General features: G+C 45.1%; 1 protein-coding gene across 1 annotated transcript in view; it reads left to right on the top strand.

Annotated features, from left to right (window-relative positions):
• The window catches only part of FRMPD4 (FERM and PDZ domain containing 4), a 176,889-nt gene that overhangs the window by 76,924 nt on the left and 77,209 nt on the right, over positions 1-22,756 (top strand). Inside the window, exons 2-3 of the mRNA XM_068533623.1 lie at positions 3,955-4,115; positions 8,638-8,740. Coding sequence (XP_068389724.1) covers positions 3,955-4,115; positions 8,638-8,740 — 264 coding nt within the window. The remainder of the gene's footprint in view (positions 1-3,954; positions 4,116-8,637; positions 8,741-22,756) is intronic.

Below are 22,756 nucleotides of genomic sequence, written 5' to 3' on the forward strand. Positions count from 1 at the left end.
AAATGTCAGGTATTAATAAAATAATATTGTAATACTCATTAAGTGAATGATGAATTAAAAATTGGAGACTATTACTTTATCATGTAGTGGAAAGAGGATAATCTGTCTAGAGATACTTTAAATATTTTAACTTACATTTGCAATGGATGCTAGGGGAGGTGGTCAGGGACATCAGTCAAGTCCCCTTTTCCTATTGTCCAGAAGGCACTAGAACACACCCTCCCCTGGGCAGGTGAATGATCCCCAAACATTGCTGCACTTTGGAATCACCTGGGAAGTCTTTTTAAAAAATTGATCCAGGGGCCCCTCTGGTGGCGCAGTGGTTAAGAATCCGCCTACCAATGCAAGGGACACGGGTTTGAGCCCTGGTCCAGGAAGATCCCACATGCCGCGGAGCAACTAAGCCCGTGCGCCACAACTACTGAGCCTGCGCTCTAGAGCCCGCGAGCCACAACTGCTGAAGCCCACGTGCCACGACTACTGAAGCCCGCACTCCTAGAGCCTGTGCTCTGCAACAAGAGAAGCCACCGCAGTGAGAAGCCCGTGCACCGCAACGAAGGGTAACCCCCGTTCACCCCGCAACTAGAGAAGGCCCGCGCGCAGCAACGAAGACCCATGCAGCCTAAAATTAATTAATTTTTTAAAAAATTGATCCTGGCTCCCACCCCTAGATAGTCTCATGTGATTGGTCTAGGATGAAACCTGGGCATTAGGGCTTTTTAAAGCTCTCCAGGTGATTCTAATATGCAGTAAAGTTTGGGAACCACTCCTGGAAGCTTTTCACAGTATTGGCAGCAGCATGGGGACTCATCTTCCCAGTCCCGCTCTACAGTTGGAATTGAGAGTTTGATTCTCTGTAATGCAACTCCTACTACCATTAGCAAGTCACGTCACCTCTACAACCTTCATCGTTCAGAATGCCTTCTGTGGATTCTGGTGCAGACTCAGAGCTCAGGGCCAAAAACATGTGGATTTCCCCTCCCTTTTTTCCTTTGTCCGCTCTGGGGACAAAAGGAGAGACTCATTTCCAAATGCAGCTAGAGTACAGCACACTCTTGTTACTGAGTCCAAGCTCGCACTGCTCGCCACACGACAGGCCAGTAGATCAAGAGAGGAGTTGCTGAGGCAGGGAATAGCGACTTTATCTGGAAAGCCAGCAGACCGAGGAGATGGTGGACTACTGTCCCAAAGAACTGTCTTACTGGAGTTAGAATTCTTTTGTACGAAAGGCGGAGGGGGTGTGTCTGGTTATTGCAAACTTCTTGGTGCCGGAATCCTTTGTTCTTATATTGGTCTGGTCACAATGTTCCTATAAACCTCCAACAAGGCATTTGTTGTTTTCTGTTCTGCAACTTTTAATCTGTATATAAAGGGGAAAGTGTTGTACCTTTAAAGGTCAGAGCCTTGAGAATGGGCTATCCTGTATATTTCAGGCTGTAGGCAGCATTCTTTTACAAAGGCGCAGAGGCAGCATGACTAAGCACAGACAACAGAGCACGAGGGTTAGAGCTGAAGGAATAGCTCCAACGTGGAGTCAGCTTGTTCTTCTCTGTTACGCGCTGAGATGGAGCCGTCTTACAGAGGACACAAGAGAACCGAACAGTGGCCACGACCCCCCAGGTAGCCCCACTCTCTCCCAGGCACACACAGCCGGGCCTGTTTCAGGCCTGTGAGAGATCAATGTGGAGGGTCAAGTTCCGCCCAGTAGGGCCCCGCCGTAGGAGTATGAGAGGTCCTCCTGGTGTCCTAGTTCCCAGCCCTGACTTCCCCACCCGTTCCCTGTGTCTCAGTCCCTCCCGCCCAGGGCCCCATCTGCAGCTCCTACCCTGGACACTGGGGCTCACCCTATATAGGTTCTGCTGGTTTAATCAGGGTTTTGAATTCTTTCCTTCAGACTGCCAGGCCTCTCCATGTGACCTTCTGCCCACCTGAGGTCTGCCCACCTCCCTTCGTCCCAAGTGCGTGCCCCACCGTGGTAGCCATGTCTACTCTCTGGGTCCAGACAAACGTCTACAGTTTCACAGAAGACAGCCCCTGCCCCCTTGGCCCTGTAACACCACCACTCTGAACCTGGATGTTTCTAGAATGGTGGTGAGACATTGGGGATAGCACCCTACCAAGGCCAGCTTCATGGGCTTGTGACCCATGCAGTCACAGAAGGCCCTGGGCTGGGTTTCACCTTCTGCCGTCTTGAAGTCCTTAATCATGTTGGAAGGAGGGCCCCTGCATTCTCATTTTGTACTGTCCTTGCAAATTATGTAGCTGGTCAAGCACGTGACACAGAATCAGAAGACCTGGTGTGAATCGCACCTGGCTTACAGCTGAGAAGCGTGTGACCTTGGCCCAGTTATTCTTCCTCTCTGGGCATTTACAAAGAGGAGGTGGGCGGGGTCAAACTCCCTCTATCTCAGCGGCTGTGAAGATGAAACACGGTAACAGATGAGTGTCAGCACGTGGCACACAACGGGTTCCTTGGCAACTAACACTTCTCTTTTTCCTAGTGTTCCAGATCACAAACTGCTAACTCAAAAAGACATTTCCTTCCTTTCTGTTTCAAAGGGATTTTAAACTTTTATTTTCCTAGCCAGCGATATATGCCAAAAGGACAGATTTAGCGGGTTTTCAATGATTTTTCTTAACTCTTACTCATTACACTGAAGGACAGTAGGATTTCAAGGTATTTTAAAATGATCTTCTTTTACTTATTGAAGAAGGTTAGTGGGAAAAACATTGAATTAAGGCCGTGTCATTGAAATAATCTTGGCTTACATATTTAAGGAGATTTCTAGTGTTCAAACTAATAACTCTCCCCCAAAAGAAGTCTGCCTTGGATGATGTGCATGAGTGAAGACTTCATTAAGAGTCACCGAAGTTGATTTTCAACCCAACTCTCTGGCATACCAACCATGGGCCCTGAGGAACAATAAGCCACTGTTTTGATCTCAGTTTCCTCCTTGGCAAAATGCAGATAATAATACCTGCTCCACTCCTTCATTCTCAAGGTTGTTTCGTGGATCAAATGAGCTATTCGTGGAAGCATTTTGAAAATTTTTGAATGCGGTACATTTTTCAAGTTTGATTATCGATAAGACTTCTGAAGTTTAAGTGTTAACAAAAAGATTCATTTAAATCATTTGAAAGTCTCTCTGGAACAGAAATGCCAAGAGTTAGTTCTTCGACTTCTTTGGAAAGGGGGACTGTATTTGACACCAGGATAACCTATGGCCACCAAAACGATCCCCATCACTTCAATTTCACTGGAGCCAAAAGCCGTACGCATTACCCACTAAATGTCCAGAACCCTCTGAGGTTCTTTCTCAGCACATCAGTTATAATTTGATAGTTTTCCACAAAGAAATATCTTTTTCTCTATTTAATTCAATTATTTATTGAGAATCCACTACATGCCAGGCACTGTTCTAGGCACCTGGGATAAATCAGTGAATCAAACAAAATTCCTTGCCATCACAGAGCTTACATTCTAGTATGGAGAGCAGAACAATGAAAATAAGCATCAAAATAAGTAGGTTCCACAGCTCGTTAGCAAGTGATTAGTTCTATGGGAAAAAAAAAAGTAGACGAGGGTGAAGGGATCTGGTTGTGGGGAGGCAAGGCTGTGATTTTAAAGTGTGTGACCAGAATAGTCCTCTTTCAGAAGCTCGCATTTGAGCAAAGACTCGAGAGAGGTGAGGGTGGGTCATACACACATCTGCAGGACAAGCATTTCAGGTTGGGGGAACGGCCAGTACGAAGGCCTCAAGCAGAAGTGGGCCTAGAGTTTTCAAGGAAGAAGGCAGCCATGTGAGAAGCCTGACGGTGGGTCTCCCCACATCCTCCCCACTCTCTACCAAACAGAGAATAGAAGGTTTTACAACTAGAGAGGATGCGGTCGCCGGGCCATTGCCAGACACATACACTGATGCCGAGTTTGTCTTTTGTGTGCTTTTCCCACAGTCACATGACACAGGCAATCCCATTTGACGACCCTCGGTTGGAGAGCTGCCAAATCATCCCTCCGGCTCCTCGGAGGGTGGAGATGAGGAGGGACCCTGTGCTGGGGTTTGGTTTCGTGGCAGGGAGTGAAAAGCCAGTGGTCGTCCGCTCAGTAACACCAGGTAAGCACCCAACCCCAAGGCTCGGTCTCCGGGACCACCCACCACCCCCTGCCAGCATGACCGCCGTTCCATTTCACAAGCTTAATACTGTTCTGTTTCAGGCTATGAAGTCTAATTGAGTTTTCCCATCACCTGGGTAGAGCCAGACCACCAGAGGGACAGAAATGGCTCTGCAGACGAGGTTTTAAACTTCCAAATCCATCATATCGCCAGACTTAGGAAAACACTGGTCCATCATTTGTAACCATGGAAATGACCCACTTCTTACTGTACGAATGCACACGTTAAGAGGCAGGCACGGTGCTGTTTTCAGTAAGCTCCCGACGAACTCCTTAGTGAAAAAGCAGAAGGCTGTGTTTAAGTTTCTCTAGGATTTAGATCAGCGGTCCCCAACCTTTTTGGCACCAGGGACTGGTTTCGTGGAAGGCAGTTTTTCCACGGACGGGGCGGGGGATGGTTCAGGCAGTCATGTGAGCCATGCTTCAGGCGGTAATGCGAGCGATGGGGAGCGATGTGGAGTGGCAGATGACTGCTTCACTCGCTAGCCCGCCGCTCACCTCCTACTGTGCGGCCCGGTTCCTAACAGGCCGCGGACCGGTACCAGTCTGCAGCCCGGGGCTTGGGGACCCCTGATTTAGATCATTGGGGTGGTTGAATTCTTTTACAAAGAGGTGCTCCCCTCCCTTCCCACTAGAGGTAGAATGTATTTCGCCACCCCATTGCTCTTGGGCCGGACCCTGTGACTGACTTTGGCCAATGGCATATTAGCAAAGATGACATGAGCAAAGGCTTGTAATATGCTTGTGGAGTTGAGCTCCTTTCTTGGGTTTCTGCCACGGCCATAAGAAGAGTTTCCCTGAAGTGGCTGTTACCCCTTCACAGCCCGAGCCCCAAAATGAACACGTGGGGCAGCCAGCCTGCAGCCTAGAGCTAAGTACAGGCTGACCCTCAGTGTACAGCACAACTGCCCAGCCAAGCCTGCCCTTGATCAGCCAATCCACAGTCATTCCAAAGACCCATAAGCATGAGAGGAAACCCTACTGGGTTTTGGGGGTGTCTTGTTATACAGTAAATGCTGACTGATACGGTGTGTGGCAAATCTCTTAAATTCTACCATACGGTCAGGTAATTAATGCACTTGGTCTCAGTCATTCTCAGTATATAAATGTTCCACTGTCAACACAGCTGAATATACTGGACTATGGTGCCATTGCCTGACGTGGGCCACCTTTGCCTTCCAGAAACAATGCTCTAATATTTATTTATTATATGTATTTATATACTTATTTTAATGGACTTGTACTGGATTTTTTTTCAGACAAAAGGAAAGTATCTTCTGTGCTGTCTTTCTCCAGGATTCTGCAAATCAGTAACAGAGTTCAAAAGTAAAATGCGGTAGTCAAGAGCGCAGACTATGGCATCAGACCTCCTGGGTTTGATGGACTTGAATCCTGCCTCTGCTCCTTATTAGGTTTTTTTTTAGCTTCCGCGATAACTCCCCTACATTTCAGTTTGATGTAACTTCTCTATATCCTTTGGATGATGAGGATCATAGTGTCTACCTTCTAGGGCTAAGGGAGGGAATGAAATGCATTGGAAGGGTGCCAGGTACATAGTTAGTCCAGGAATGTTTATTATTATTATTATTATTATTATTATTAAACTCTAAAATATTTGGCCAGTTGAGTCTGTCAGTTAAGGGAAATGAAAGGCAACTAGTGAGCTAGTATAGATTATTAAAGTTGATTCCATTTTTCCTCATTTTGACACACTCTGCCCCAGGGCAAGCACTGCAAATACAGTCAACCCCTTTAGACTTGTGCAGAAAAGAATAACTTCCCTGTTCACTCCTACCACTGCCTCACCACACAACCTCTTACTTTGTCTGCTGAGCTTTTTATTTCATTAGCTATAGATCATAGTTGTTGAACTCAATGCAACTGAGAATTTTATTCTCAAAAATAAAAGAGATTTGTTGTTTTTTATAACAAGGAAATAATCCATATGCTTTCCTGAAAAAGGAAAAGAATGTAGACAGTATAGAGGATAGAGTTTTTAAAAAAATCACCTGAGTTCCTACTATTGAGAGTTAACCATTATTCACATATATAGAGAGAGCATATATATAGTGGACAATTCTGTGCATACATTTGCATATATTATGTATCATATATATATATATATATATATATAATGTATTACATGTATATATATGTATATGTGTGCGTACACATATTTTTTTCCTAAATGGTGTCCCATTTAGCATGCAGTTTTGTAACAGTGGGACACTTTTAACATCTCTGGTTATGGGATTCTCCAAAGTGCGTGTCCTCCCCAGAGCTAACTGGAGATTTGGGTCTGGTTTTTCGCTTTCTTGTATTTATCGCCTTACTGTTCCTTCATCCTTTTCCCTTCCTTGCCCTCAACTTTCCTTAGAGTCAGACTCTCTCACCTACTGTTCGACAATTTTGAGAAGAATAGAAAAAGTGCAAACTAAGGTCAAAGAGCACTGTTTCCAGTCATGTTTATGAGTGAAAATGCTGGTCACATAAACTGTGTCTATCATAAAATGACTCTACTGAGTGATTCCAATGATAAGTGATTCCAATGGTAAGACCAGATTTTTCTATAGTAGACAAGCCAGCTTTCAGAGTAAAGGGCATGGGCGTTCTCTGAAGTGTGCCCCTGTTTCATGTTCTGGAAGGAACTGTGTGTTGCTTCCTCCCATAATCCTAGCTCAAACGAGAGTATTTCCATTTGATCAGAAGCATAGGTCAAATGTAAGACTAAGCCCTGTTCATCTGCACATGGTTTTCTCATCAGAGTACTAGTTAACGTCACTCTCCAAACAGTTAGTTCAGAGATTTTTCTGTATTTGACCAGCATCTGACGTCTAACCATTTCTTTGACTGAATTTGAGTCATTGTTCATATGTAATCCAATCGTCATCAAAACTCCCTCAAGTGATTTTCAGAATTCCTTATGTGTGCAAACACTGAATCTCAGTTCCCTCATCTTGAAATGAATATGAGTTCCATATTCTGGCTGTGAAGTGTTCGTTTCAATTACTAAATGAAGTAAAAGTGATAATATTTGAAAGATAACATTTCAGCTGCGCCTACTATCCAGATAGACCTCTGGAAAAAAAATTAAAATCCCAGTACCATAAAGCACCAGATCAATATTTGGGGAGTAATTCCATTAGACATGTGAAGATAATCCATATTATCGAAGTATTTGTTTTTAGGTCTTATTTAATACAGATGTGTGCTTCATGCAGCTGTGTCTTTATGTGTCAAGAAACCTGGCAGTGACCAGTTTTTGAGTTACAGGAGCCAGTTCAAAAGAGATGTTGGCCACCTTGAACTTGGAAGTGTCCACAGACCTAAGCTGACATCCAGTTCAACCCTTCCAGGCAATTCTTGCCCCTGTGTGAGCCTCAGCTATGTCATTATATGGAAGGGATTATAGCATTTAGAGAGGTTACTAGTTAGAACACTTATCCTGTTGCCTGGTACACAGTAAATGCTCAACAAATACTCGTTCTCTACCTCCTCCTTGGAAAAACATTTGGAAGAGGCTGTGACGGATCAAGACAAAAACATGAGTCCTCTGTGGTCACACGTGAGCCCCGCCACAAACATCCCAGCACAGTCCAAACCACAGAAATGACCAAACGCCCTCATCTCCTAGCTGACACAGGGGACTGCTGCTTCTTTACCAATGCCAGCTTCCTTCCTCCCACCTTTTAGGCAAGAATTATTAAGATGCTCATGATAGAATTACCCCCACTTGCTGAGAGCAAAGCCCCACTTTCTTGAACCCTCCTCCCAAAGCATGTAACTCAAGACCCAATCCTACAAGTCCTTCCTAGCACCCTCGTGTTCAGCTGCCTTACGGGCCGCCACAGAGTGCCATTTCCCTCGTTGTACAGGGTAAGTAAATACAACTGTGTGCAAATCCAGGTGTGCTCAGGTGGTCGCGACTCTGGCTGCCGGGGATCAACCCAACTGACTGGCTACCTGTCGGGGGAATACCTTCTTCTAAGGGTCCCGATACTCAGGGTGTGGTCAGCTGGCTGACAGCCTCAGCAGCCCCTGGGATCTTGTGAGACATGCATCTTGTCACCCCGCACCCCTCCTCACCTACGGAATCAGTCTGCAGGGCAACAGGGTCCCAGGTGATTGATTCATAAGCCTGTTAAAGTATGGGAAGCACTGCCAGTCTCAACCTTACCTGAGAAGTTTGAGAGGAATGTTGATGTGTGAGTCCTGCCTCCGGAGCTTCTGATGTCATTGGCCAGGGTGCAGCCTGGGCCCCAGGAGCTTCTCCAAAGCTCGCCCCTCCCCGGTTCTGTCTAGCGTCGAGGAGGACGATGGAGAGAACACCCATTCTCTGGGTGGCTTTTGCTTTTGCTGATAACGCCCATTGCTCACAAGGAATCACGACAGGGAGAGGAGGCTACAGATGGATGGATGACCAGTGGTCTTCTCACCTGCTCTTTGCTCTCATTTGTCTCCAGGTGGCCCCTCCGAAGGCAAGCTGATCCCGGGAGATCAGATTGTAATGATCAACGATGAGCCAGTTAGTGCCGCGCCGAGGGAACGGGTCATCGACCTGGTCAGGTAGGCGACTCACTCACCGGGGCCCCGTCCGGCGGCTGCGCAGCTCTGAGACCTCACCCCACAGAGGAAGGGCTTGCCATGGGCCACTTCGGGGCAGGAACCCCAGCTGACACGTTCACCTTGAAAATGCTGTTGGCACTGCCCTCTAATGTAAAAAACCGGGCTAAGTAAACAGAGACACCTACTTGCCCGCTCTGTTAACATTCCAGGTGCATAGGCTGAATGAAATAGTCCTATTTCCATTGCTCCATCCAAGGGTTGCGTTTTGGTTTCCTTCCAAAATTACTAACACATTGATATTCCATAATCAAGGAGATCAGCCTGCAGTACTTTTCTAAACATTATCCTATGGATACACAAACATACAGTTCACCGATTTTTCACACTTGACTGACTCATTACTGAGTTTTGAAATCTTCAACAAAGGAAAAAGGATCGTCAGGTCAAAAGTAGGACAGTTTTGAAAATGGGCTTGGTTTATTGGTTTAGTTTCAGCATAGACGCACATCATTTGTTATGTGATATTCTTACGGGGGCGCCAGAAATGTATTTTATGTGATGGTAAAATATTGGTCAAGAATCTTCTTCGAAGCCCACCAGAGTTATACCCCCATGGTGAATTGAGGGCAAAAGGGGTCTTTAGAAGTTTTCCAAATGAAGCTGTGTCTGTTAGATGAGTGGACCCCCTCGTGCTGTGGGGCACTGGGGGATACTGACTGGCTTGCGTGACATCTGTCTTTTATAAACGGATCTTTTGAGGCGAGATGGAATCAGAAGTTAAGGCTCTCAGAACACTTCAAACCGAGAACGGGATCTTCGAACATTTATGCTCTCTCATAACAAAAGGTACATCTGTACCCTGAGAGAGGCAAAAAGTAGAGTATTTCTGGGGTTTTCTGGAGAAAGTCGCTTTCCCAAGCCTAGTTCAGCTTCTGCTTTACACTGAAGCGCTGGATGGTCACACCTCCTGGGAAGAACTGGGACGAGGGTGAGAAGACAGAGAAACAGAAATAGAGAAGGCTTATTTTTAGGGTAACCGACCGTCCCAGTTTTAGCAGGGAAGGGCCCACATCCTGAGACGGCCCTCCGTCCCCGGATGGTTGGCCTGGTCACCCTACTTTAGTGTAGGCTCCAGAGAATGGAGCCTTCGCAGCTGGCTGGCAAAGTGCCTGTCCTCACTGGGGCGTCCAAATCTCTAAAGGAAGTGCCTACATGGGAGCGGGCACTGCGCCTCGTGTTGGGCACCCGGGGGCACTCACCGCCATTCTTCCTGGGGACCAGGAAGACAAGGGTCAGGAGCGACGCCGCATTTTGTGCCCTTGGGAGGGAGCTGCAGTGTGACCATTTGGAACCACTTCTCTCTTGAGATGCGTGTGGATGTCAGCGGGAACGCACCTCGTGCGGGCGGGCTCTGAGCCTTATGTGGGCTTGCATCCTGGAGCGCCACGCTGGGGCTGATGACAGGTTGCACGGTCATCGTGTTGCCCCCTAGGCGCGCGCTTCTGTGATCAGTCCTGTTGATTGCTGTGCTCAGAGGATGACAGAAGAAATAAACTATCTCTGTTTGTGTTTGCTGTGACTGAATTGCTGGCTGCAGGACAGAAATGGAGAAAAAGCCATCTAAGCATGTGATCATGTCCTAGCCATCCTTCCAGGGCATTTAGAAAGATTTTTTTTCCAAAAAAGATTTTCCCTTCTGGTTCAGTGCATCGTGGAAGAAAATGGCATCTCTGTGAACAAAAGTCTCTATCGGACGTTTTATGTAATGGAGCTCAATGAAGATTTGTTGGATAGATGAACCAATTAAAAGAAGGGAGAGCAGACAACAGCTTGCGGTCCAAATCCAGCCTGCCTGCCACCTGTTTCGGACAGCCCAGGAGCTAAGAATGGTTTTTGCAATTTTTAAAGAGTTGGGCAAAAAATAAGAGAATATTTTGTGACACAGAGAAATCATATGAAATTCAAATTTCAGAGCCCATAAATAAAATTTTCTTGGAATCCAGCCACACCTGTTCATTTACATATGATCTAAGAAGGCCTTCTCCCTGCCGTAGCAGAGCTGCGTACTCCCGGCAGAGAACTGGGGCCCGCAGAGATGGAGATATTGACTATCTGGCCTTGCCTGAAAAGGTATGCTAACCCCCGCTTTAGGAAATAGTAAGGTAACCAATCACATTTTCTTTGGTTAAGTCAGATTTAGATTAAAACCCCAAATCATATACGCAGAGAATTTCTCTCCGGATGGGGTTGTGATTAAAACAAGATTCCCACATACTTGATGACGGGGTTGTGTTTGAAATGGGTTGGCGTGGAAATCATGCATCGTTTTTAAGCAGGTACAGAAAACCCTCTTGCCCTTGTCACAACCCGTCCCCTCCCCATCCCCGGAGTGGGGGAGAGAGAGCTGAGCCCTCTCTGGGTGAACTGTGGCTTCTCTGATTAGCATTGGCTGTCGCCTCCCTTCACGTCCCCAGTACGTACATGCTGGCTCTTCTGTGAGGCTCATCTGTGGGTTCTTTGGTGGCAGGAGAGGAGGGCACCCTCTTGGCACTAGCTTTCCTACAAGACCTCTTGGGTACGGCACCAGCCAGACCGGCTATTCTCCAAGATGTCCACTTGACCTCATCCTGGAGGGGAGGACGTGAACTCTCACGGCCTTGCGGCCTTCTCACAGCTCCATGGTTCTCCCCAACCCTTCCCAGAAGGAGAGGGGAAGAGGAGGAGGTGGCTGGCAGTAGCTCACCACTTTGGGCCTCCTCTTGGAAAGTTCTGGCGAATCCCATGTGTTTGCAGTTGACTTTAGAATGTGGTCTGAGTGTCCCTTGGCTGGTGTCTCACTGCTGGATGACAAGGACACAGTTTGAATCAGGAATGACGCTTGATGTTGTAGAATCAGGTGACCTGGATCCCGAGTTCCGTGAGAGCAGAGACCTTGTCTGTGTTGTCCTCTGCCATGTCCCCACAGCCTGGCCCAACGCCAGGCCCATAGCAGGTGCCCACTAGCGATGTGCTGGGAGGGAGTGTGCTCTGAAGAGCGCTCTTCGGAAACGACCGGTTTAGATGGTTTTCCCCAAGCCCTCCTGCAGCTCTTCTGTGAGCTTGAACGTCAGCTAATGAATCCATCCCTCCGAAAAACATTCATTTTATTCACCGATTTATCACACGTTCTCCGGCACCTACTCTAGATGCAGGCCACCAAGCTAGGCACCCCATCCACGGGGACAGGTGAGCCAAAGCCTTCAGGGAGCTTACGTGACACCTGTTCAGGTGGGACCTCTCAAGACAGACAAGCCCCCCATTGGCCACTTGAGGGAATTGTCAGATTTGAAAGGATTTTGCTGGTGATAAAAACACATCGGCCCAGATGCTACTGAGATGGTGAACACGTCATCCTAAAACTTACTCCCTTTTAATCTCAAGGCAATAAATTTATCTTTACAAAAGTAACAGGGTACTTTATTTAACCAAATAAATCTAAGCCCAGTGATACAGTGCAATTCACAGAGGTGAAATGCAGCTGGTTGTGGAGTTATTGTGTTGAAGAGCAGATACCTTCAAATTCATTAGACCAGAATTTTGAAATAATGTATTTCTTCTCACTAATGAAAAAGTTCATCCATTAGAAAATTTTCCTGTGCCTTCCCATCAGTTTAGTCATCTATCTGCCATATGTATGCTAACCTGAAAATTCAGCTCTTGTAAAATAATCTCTTTTTTATTAGGCTTCTCAGCCAATATTAACATCTGTATCTTACACAAGATAAATTCCCTTTCTGTTTGATAAAATATCTCATTTTCTTAGCCACTGAGGAAATTTGGGAAAACACTCATCATTTTAATAACACTATAAAATTCTCTCTTTAAAAATTGGCATCCATTTACTTGCCTACGTGGTTTGGTCTTATTTTGTTCTTTTTTTTTTCCCATTGCCACATTTGCTCATGGATCATTTTTTGTTTCCAGATACATTTATGTTTCTTTGTGGATTATTTTTCTTATCATTTGGCTGCTCTATTGTAAAATTTTTTTTTTCTTGAGAAAATGAAAGAGTTTCTTGGAGACCAACTTACTGCTATAGTAACCACATTTGGGTTTTTTCATGTATCCTCAAAAAGAGCTATAATTGCTGCACTGAAATTAGATGAGTTCCGTTCATTTCATAGTTTTCTAGATTTTTAACTCTAACTCATACTTTGTAGTGGTGGAGGAGTGAAATCTTTGAAGAATTCATGCCCTTTGCAAATTACCATATCTTTCTTCTTTAGAAGTATCCAAGGATAATTTCCCGTGGCTTTTCACAACTAGACAAATTAACTTAAAACAGTCTCCAAAATTTTATTTGTAAAAACTATGGCGTGTAATTGCTCATAGACATTATGAATCACGCTCCATCCCCCAAGGCTAGCCAATCCAATTAAATTCATTTTTTAAATTAATTTCTTTAATTAATTTACAGTGCTCACCGTTAGTGAGCATTAACAAGTAGCGAATGTCATGTAGAGTACTGGGAATGTATAAATACCTAAAACATGATTCCTGCCCTCAAGGAGGAGACTTCCAGTTAATTGCACCATATTTGGGGGGCGGGTGGTGTTGGGTGGGAATGCTTGGTAGGGGTGGGCAAGAGCGCGCAGGGATGTAGTGATGTGGTAAAGGGTAGCCGTTGGCCCAGCGTGGAAGGGCAGGTTTATGCATGGAGAGAGGCTCGTAAAATAGATCTTCCCCTTGTCTCTGGGAGCCCCAGACCCTCCTGAAGGACACTCCCTTTCCAGCTGGCAGACATGGAAATATCCATTGCCCAGATGCCGTCCTGGACCACAGTCTCAAAATTTCCTCCCGCCGTCCCTCAATCACCTCATCAAGGCAGCAGCAGAAATCTGGCTCACGTTAGACGGGAGGTGCTAGTCTCTTGGGATTCGGGAGCCCCTTGAGAACCTGATAAACACCATGGACTTATACCTCCACCCAGAAAAATCCACATGTATACATAGTCTTGCGTATATCAGAATGTTCCTTGACCCCCCTGAGGCCAACCCCAGTTTCAGAGCCCTAGCAGCTGACTCTGGAAATGCTGGCTCCCTTTCCGTTGTAGCAGTAGACGCTGAGGGCTGCCCACCCCATAATAAGAAGGCCCAAGGCTTGAACTGGAAACTAGTTCCGCCTTCTCCCCTCCTCTGAAATGGGGCAGCTAACTATTCCTCCATCTGTCTTCTCTTACCACCTAAGCTGACTATTCCAGCTGATCTAATTAATGAGCAGTGCTATAGCTATGGCCCCATCTACACAAGGTTGCCCACATCTCCCACCCCTTCTCTACTAACAACCTGGAATTGGAGAGCTTTTCTGGGGAGCAGTAGGGTTCCTCCGATAAGAAAGTAACTATAAGAAATAAAAATAGATGATAAATTACTAATCACTACTTAAATTCACAGAGGATAAGAACACTAGTTTTCAGTAACATTCCTTTTACCTAAGTAACTAATATACATAAACACATGCCAACCAATGTCAAACATTCATTTTAAGACCAGGAAGATTATTCGGGAGGACTTGTATTTTCCTGGAACACTTACGTCCCTACAAAAGCAATGGGCCAACTCACTTCTACAATCAAGATCAAAGCTTTGCGTATAACTGTTAAGGGTAACTTTTTGACACTTAAAAATATATATTATTATAATATATAATATAACATAAACTAATATAAATATAATAATTGTTATTATCCCAACTGATAATGATGATGAGAGTTAACATGTCTTAAGTCCTTGTTCTATGCTAAACCTTCTGCTAAACACTCTTCCTTAGTGTTAAGACCAGCTACACTTATGTGGTGCTTACCATGCCCTGTCCTGAGTACTTTCTGTGTATTAAAACTCATTCGATCCTCACAAAGGTGAACGGGTACAGTGCTTACCCATTTACTCTAATTTAAAGATGGGAAAATTGAGGCACAGGGAGGGTAAGGGATGTTCCCAAGATCCCATGGCTAGTAAGAGGTGGAGGGAAACCCAGTCTGGCTCCTGAGTGAATGCTCTTAACCCACTCATCATGCGTAGTCCTCGCAACAGCGAGCAAGTACTGTTAATTGTACTCACATAACAGAGTGGAAACTGAGGCTTAGAGAGGTTGAAGGACTTGCTCAACCTGGGCACTTGCTCAGGGCCTGGAGGGGGGCATGCAGTGGGAGTTGAAGAAAGCCAATACAACTTACTGGGACCAAGCTGGCTATCTGGCATATCAAGTCCTTACTTGGTGGGCCCAGCAAACAACAGAGCTGGAAATGAGCTCTAGAACCTGGGTCTTAGTGCCTTCACCCCATAGACAGCTCCACTCCAATTTTGGATTAGACAAAAATAGCCTGTCTCCTATTCCAGGTTGGCCAAACATTTGCCTTGATTTTAGTAGGAAGCACTCAGGAGTACCTGCTCGTTGAGGTCAGCGGGAGCCTGGCAAGCTTAAGAGTGAAATAAGCCATTTAGAAGGGACCTATCTAACAATGAGATCTGTCTTTTTGTCAGTCCCTCCTCATCAGAATGATAATGGAAAGTCAAATCAGATCATGTTCCAGGAGCACTGTGTCTGCAGAAGAATATATTCAGAAGGTCACCTTCCTGTCTAACTTTCAGCTGGGCTTAGATGCCTCACGGTGCTGCGTAGTAAAAAAACAAAGCAAAAACATCTACTGAGCATCCTGCACATAAAATATGCATGATGATGTATGATATAATAAAGCCTTATTATAGTAAAACCAGCAAGCACTTTCAGTGGAAACACAAAGGAGCAGCCCCTTGGTATGCTGACACTACAGATTGTGGTCTCACCTAATACACACTTGCAGTGTACACATTTTCTGACAATTGGAAATTACAGAGCCTGGGGAGAAAGAAGTCGGCGATTCTAGAAGATGGAAAGTGTGGGAAAACGTTCTAATATGGATAGTGTAGAAAAAAGGATTTGAGTCCATAGTTCATAAAGGTTATAATGACATATGATGAAAATGAATGAGAAAAATGACTTCACCCAGATTGTTTTAATGTCCCTTAGATTTTCATAACCATCTCCCACTCTCTCATTAAATCTCTCCATTACTGTAGATACTTTTATGCGACTCATGTATGGAAAATAAATGTTGGAGATGGAAGAACCAGAAAAAAATTTAAACTAGGGCATGTTTTCAGTTATCTCATATGGTTGACACTACCGCATGTTTTACCTTGTATTAACTTAACAAGTACCTTACTTGTATTAAGAAAAAAAATGAAGATAATTATTGGCCTTATGCCATGTTCCTTTAGAAGTACAAATTTATAAAGTCTTCCATGCCCTTTGTATAAGTAGCTGAAAAGAAAAAAAAAAAAAAAATTATCTTGGTGAGCCTGTGATCAGAACATGCTTGGGATCAAGGTATAAGCCTCATTCCCTAGAGATTTCAGTAGAGGGTCTCAGGTACTCAAAGCCAGATCCTGTTTTTTTTGTTTGTTTGTTTGTTTGTTAATTATTTATTTATTAATTTTGGCTGTGTTGGGTCTTCGTTGCTGCGTGAGGGCTTTCTCTAGTTGGGGCGAGGAGGGGCTACTCTTCCTTGTGGTGCACGGGCTTCTCATTGCGGTGGCTTCTCTTGTTCTGGAGCACGGGCTCTAGGCACACAGGCTTCAGTAGTTGCAGCACTCGGGCTCAGTAGTTGTGGCTCGCGGGCTCTAGAGCGCAGGCTCAGTAGTTGTGGCGCACGGGCTTAGTTGCTCCGCGGCATGTGGGAACTTCCCGGACCAGGGATCGAACCCGTGTCCCCTGCATTGGCAGGCGGATTCTTAACCACTGTGCCACCAGGGAAGCCCCCAGATCCTGTTTTTACAGGCAACACAGTGGAGGGTGTGGTTGGCAAGAATCTCAGGCCACACACTCAGATGTGCAAGAAGTGTATTGTTATTTATCTGTTATCTGTAATAATCCAGATTTTATTTCAAATCCTGATCCTAATGTATGGTCAATTCATCCCATTTTCCGTGGTGCTGAGTCTACATTTGGGGGGAGGGGGTGTAGTGGGAGGAGGCACTGGGAGAGGTGAAGTGTGTCCCCTCTTTGACCACATCATCCATCTCACTAGAATTCGCTGAGATATCTTTGTGCCCATCTGGTCCGCTTTTGATCACTCACATAGGCAGGGAGCTACTGTGTCATTCCTTGTCCACTGCTGTCAACCCTTCCGAAGCCATGTCTCTGTCATCTTGGGTGCACTTGCCCCTCCTGAGCCATACTGGGACACTGAATAATTCCAGGGCTAATTCCCTCCGGGATCTTGTCACCTTCTGGGTTCTGACTAGGAAAGAAGACACCGTCGTTGTGCTCTTTAATCCCACAAGGCTTTGTGGAGGTTCCTAAGTGACTTTTCCCAGAGGATCAGCTTCTCAAAAGAGGGGGAGCACGCCTGTCCTTTCCCAGGCACCCACAAGTTGGTGCTCTTCTGCTCGCCCCAAGACTCTCTCCATCTCCCCCAGCCTCTCACTAGTCCCCGTTCTGGAGAGGAGGGAGCTTCACTCTCATTTATCGAATATCCTTCCTAGCCCTGAGCTCCTGGAACCTATGTATTTCTCTACTTTCTTCTGTAACAACCCTGTCCTGCAGTGATGAGTGTTTTGTGGTCTGGCTGACCAAATGGTCAAAGAAATAGAGCTGACCAAGCAGAACAAAGAAGTGGGCATGGAGGTGAACAGCGGTGAATATTTCAAAATATTGTCCTGCTACCCATTGAGAAGACATGTGGTGTAGAAATCAGAAAAATCTGAATTCAAGTTCTGCCTCTGCATTAGATTAACTGTGTGTGACCTTGGGCAACGACTTAATTTCTATAACCCTCAGTTTCTTGACCTATAAAATGAAGACCTACCTCATAGCACTGTTTTGAGAGTTCAGTAAACCACAGTGAGTAAAGCTCTTAGCAGGGTAAGAGCACATGAGGAACTCTTCATAAATCTGAGTTACTGTTGTCTTTGTCCGGGTCTCCATCAGCATCATCGCTTAGAATTTGCACTTCTAAGGCTTTGTCTACGGGTCGAAGGAGGTAATGTACAGGGGAGCGCTTTGTGACTTGTCACCAGCTGGTCTCTGTGTGTCAGATGCCGTCATTGCTGCTCCTGGGAGATTGGAGCACAAACCCGGAAGTCACCCAAAACCAGAGAGGATCCTGGGTAGAAATCTCATCTTTTAGGTTAAAGATAACTTGGGGAACAATTAAAAGCCCTGAAACTCAGGGTTTGCAAAGGCAGCCAGGGCTCATCCCTGGGGTGCTAGAACCCAGCAGTGATTGGCAGTGAACTTGACTTGGGGGGACCACACAGGTGTGCAGCAGTGGGATGAAATGTGCAGTGTGTTGTGGCGGGAACAAGAGTGTTGTGTCAGAGGGGCGCAGGGGGTATGGAAAGATGCAGGGCTATTGGCGTGTGCCCTCCTGAGGTTGACATTAGGTTAGGAATGACCTAAATCAGGGGTCAGCAAACTTTTTCTGGAAAGGACCAGATAGTAAATATTTTAGGCTTTGCAGGTCATGGTCTCTGTCACAATTCAACTCTGCCGTTGCGGCATATAAGCAGCCATAAATAATATGTAAACAAACAGGCATGGCTGTGTTCCAATAAAACTTTATTTACACAAACAAGAGTGTGGGCCGGATTTAGCCCGTAGGCTGTTGTTTGCCGACCCCTGACTTAAACCAGTGAAACTGAAAGAGACTTGATCTGAAGATAAGAGGACATAGAGGCAGAGAAATAAAGCAGAGGGTGCTGGACATTTTTTCTTTTTTTGTTTTGCCAGCAATAATAATAAAGATAAAGCAAATGATATGAACTTCCTGGGCACCTAAAATCCTTTTTTGGATGGTAGAGAGAAGGGAAAAAAATAATGAGACAAACAAATAGATAAACATCAAAGACTTCTGTGATGCTTTTCCCGATCCTCCCTAATCACCCCCCAAAGTAGTTAATTACGCTCATGTCTTGATGCACTGAGGGGGGGGTGTGTGTGTGTGTATATTTTTTTTGTGGGGGGCGGGGGCTGCACCACACAGCTTTGGGATCTTAGTTCCCCAGCCAGGGATTGAACCCAGACCCTCAGCAGTGAGAGCGCAGAGTCCTAACCACTGGACCGCCAGGGAATTCCCCTGTACATATATTTTTATTATAATCTGTACCACACAGTGTTACCGTTATATGTAAACTTGTCTTTGTCACAAGTCTGTGTGTTTTTTTTTAATATAAATTTATTTATTTATGTTTGGCTGCATTGGGTCTTCGTTGCTGCACGCGGGCTTTCTCTAGTTGTGGCAAGCGGGGGCTACTCTTCGTTGCGGTGCGTGGGCTTCTCATTGCGGTGGCTTCTCTTGTTGTGGAGCACGGGCTCTAGGTGCGTGGGCTTCCGTAATTGTGGCACACGGGCTCAGTAGTTGTGGCTCGCGGGCTTAGTTGCTCTGCGGCATGTGGGATCTTCCCGGACCAGGGCTCGAACCCGTGTCCCCTACATTGGCAGGCGGATTCTTAACCACTGCGCCACTAGGGAAGTCCCAGTCTGTGTGTTTCTTAATGACAGGGACCAGGATTAAGATAGCACTAGCTGCTGTAACAAATACAAACCCATACAAAGGTTCAGTCACAATAGGAATTTATTTGTCAATCACATAAATTCCTGATGGAATGGGTACTCCTGATTGCTGGATAGCTCTCCTTAAGGGGGTAATCTGGGGACCTAACTCAGACCCTCTCCCTTTTGTGACTCTGCCATCTTCAACACCTAGCTCCTGGTTTGTCCCCGTCAAAATGCAGAAAGGGAAGAGGCTGGAAGGGCCATGAAGATTTCTTCAGGTCAGGCCCAGAAGGGGGTACAGACAGCACTTCTGCTCCCCCTCCTATGGCAAGAAGGCAGCCACATGGATGAATCTGCCTACACACATTTCACGCCAGAAGCAGGTCCATTGCTTGTCTCATGCTTTTGCGTACTGTGTTGATTTTAGCCTTGACACATCATATGTTCCAAACATCTCCATCACTCCATCAGTAGCATTTACTGTATCATCTCTGTCTGCCTCACTTCTACTGACTTCACTGTTCTCAGTCTCCTCACGTCACCTTAGTCTCCATTCACAGATTTGAAAGAAGGTATTTGGTAAGTGGTTTAAATTCTCCTTTTGGAATAAACCTGCCCCCCATGTCTTAATCGAGTGTCACATCATATACCGAACATAACCAGAATCACATTTATGTCCACACTTAAGATGATCTCTAGTTTTACGTTAAACTCAATAACTTGTCTTTCCTCTGGGAAAATCAGTGTTTGCTGCCCTTCTGTATGGGATTCTAAGGGTTGTGTTTATGCCCTCTGTGATCGTTTACGTATGAACTTGAAGATAAACATCCTTCTCCTTTTGTAACTGAATCAGCATCCATGCTGTGTACTATCACTGTGCCCCCTTCTTGTCCTTAAGATGCAGGGAGTGTGGTAGTGCAAGACAGAGCTGCACCTGGGAGAGAGAAGATCGTGGTTCTACACCAGGCGTCTCCCAACCAGCTCTGTCAATATGAGCGTGTAACAGCTTGAGAGTCCTCACCCCTCAAAAGGTGGGGATGGGGAACCATAGGCGTTCCATCTGAGACCATTTTTCATTGTACAGCTCTCTCTGTCTTTGAATGGCAGGGCATTTAACATCTGTGGCCTTATCCCCTAAATCCTGGTGGTGCTCCCCAGTCACTGGATGCCCCTACCCCATTGAGGAGCACTGGAGATGACTGACATGAGATGCTTCCAGCTTAAGCGTACTGTGATCAGTAGTCAGCACATCTTACCTTTTTCTCAAGAGGGTGCAATTTTCAAATTCCTGCAGGTGAATGGTTCCAGTGGGCGGAAGGTTCCAAGATGGCGGAATACCCATGAGATGATTGAGAAGAGAGGAGAGAGGTAATGAGGCAAGTCCTGTCCCTGTTCCCAAGCGACAGAGCAGGGAGCAGGGACCAGGGAGGTAGCAATTATCAAGATCCACCCCTCTCCCTGCTGGGAACCCAGCTGGTGTGGTAGCAGAGACCCCCATGTTCATAAATAAAATGGTAGGACAGTGGATTTTAGTTATAAATAGGATCTATAAAAATGTACTGGCTTAAAATCTGAGGCAGAAAAGGATTCTTTGAACAAGTAAGATACAGAGATAGATTTTGTACTCCCTTGACACTCTTTTGCTACCTTGTTTTTTCATGCAAACAGAAGCTGCTGAAAGAGGCACTTGAACTGAAATTTAAAAAAAAAAAAAGGAAAAGGGAAAGCAAGCCACCATTTACTAAGCCCTTTTCTGGGCCACATACACAAATCCTGGCACATCTCTGTGACTGGGGGTGATTGGACTCAATTTATGGTTAAGGAAACAGGATTAGACAAGTGCTAACTGAATGCAAGGCTCTGTACTGTACTAGAAAGTTCTGTAATTTGGTCAAGGTCAGTTGAGCAATACTTGATAAAGCCAGGAAGTCAGCCCAATGTCCACTCCCTGTTGCCGCTTGTTGTCTAAGGGACCCTTAGACACTGAGCAGGCCAGTCTGCGGTGGATGTGTGGATTCAGCCACCAGAGGATCTTTGCTGAATGGTGAGAGCTGAATAACACCCCCAGGACCCTTGCATGACCCAGGCAAGAGGGGAACTCTCCCAAGACAAAACTGAGAATGTTTCCCACCAGCCAACTGGGCAGGAGTTCAGAGTAAAGGTACGTTATTTAGAAATACAAAGAAATGGGATATTTCTTACAACTAGTGTAGACTACCTAGTCTTTTGTTTTAATGTTGGATAAAATGCAGAAGCAAGGAAAATGGGCACTTTCTTTAGTGCCATTTTTCCACTCTGAAATACTTTTCAATTCCACATACAAACATATGAGCTCATGTCTCTCAAATTGGCCTTAATTTCAACACCTTTGCTTGTTATTAGTATTCTATGTGTTTTAAATCAGTCTTTATTAAGTGTGCCAAATTATATACCACCATGTAGTAGACATTAAAAAGCAGTCAAGAAGCCATTTGATAACAGCTTAAAAGATGAAATATAGACTCATTTTCTCCATGTGATATATATGGTTAGACAAAAAAGTACCCCAAAACTGTAGATCTTGTCATTTAGACAGAAGCAATTGTAATGTGTTATGATTCCAAATAGGATTTCACTTTTATTTCAACATCTTTGCTTTTTTGTATTCTGAGAATCTCCAGCCTAAACAACCAAGGTGAAATTTGTTACCGATTCTAGGTCAAATAATAAAGGACCTTGAAAACAAAAGGTTTGTTAATTTTTCCCCCATGTGAGAACTTACCACTGTTAAACATCCTTCTTTCCCTTTTAGCTCCTTGCTGCTGTTTTATTTATATTTTTATGCACAAAATAGTCTACATCTCTGTGTCTAATAGATGGGATTGCTTTGTGGGCTGAGCATTCTTGGATTTTTCCAAGTAGCATGTCAGAGCTGAGTTTTCATCACATGCTCCAAAACCCTACCCCAGGGTGTTTTCATTTATATTTAATGTTAAGTGAAGGATATTAGAGGTGGAACAAACTGTTCTTCAGTGAACCCAATCAACAACATCAGCTTACTCTGAATTCCGGAAATAACATTTGGAATGTTCTTTCTGATAGAGCACTTCAGGGTATTTGGGTAACTTAGAGCTTGGTAATTTTAAAACTGAATAGCTAAACACAATAACAAAGGAAACCTCTTTTGGGATTTATAATAAAAAATACCACGTTTGGAGAAAGCTTCCAAAAGTGCGAAGATTTAAGAAAAAAAAAACAACGCACATTTCTCACCCTTTAATTTCCTGTGTGTGTTATGTTTCTTAAACACTGTGAGGTACCAGTTTCCATTATTTGGCAAAGCAATTAAAATATGTGGGAGGGCCTTAAAAGTAGCCTTCCCCTGTAATTTATTTTCTTTCCCCGTGAAGTCCCTCTCCTTAGGCCCTCAAATATACAGTTATGTCCTAAAGGCAGCATAGC

Source organism: Eschrichtius robustus, chromosome X (assembly GCF_028021215.1).
Source record: "Eschrichtius robustus isolate mEscRob2 chromosome X, mEscRob2.pri, whole genome shotgun sequence".
NCBI lineage: Eukaryota > Metazoa > Chordata > Mammalia > Artiodactyla > Eschrichtiidae > Eschrichtius > Eschrichtius robustus.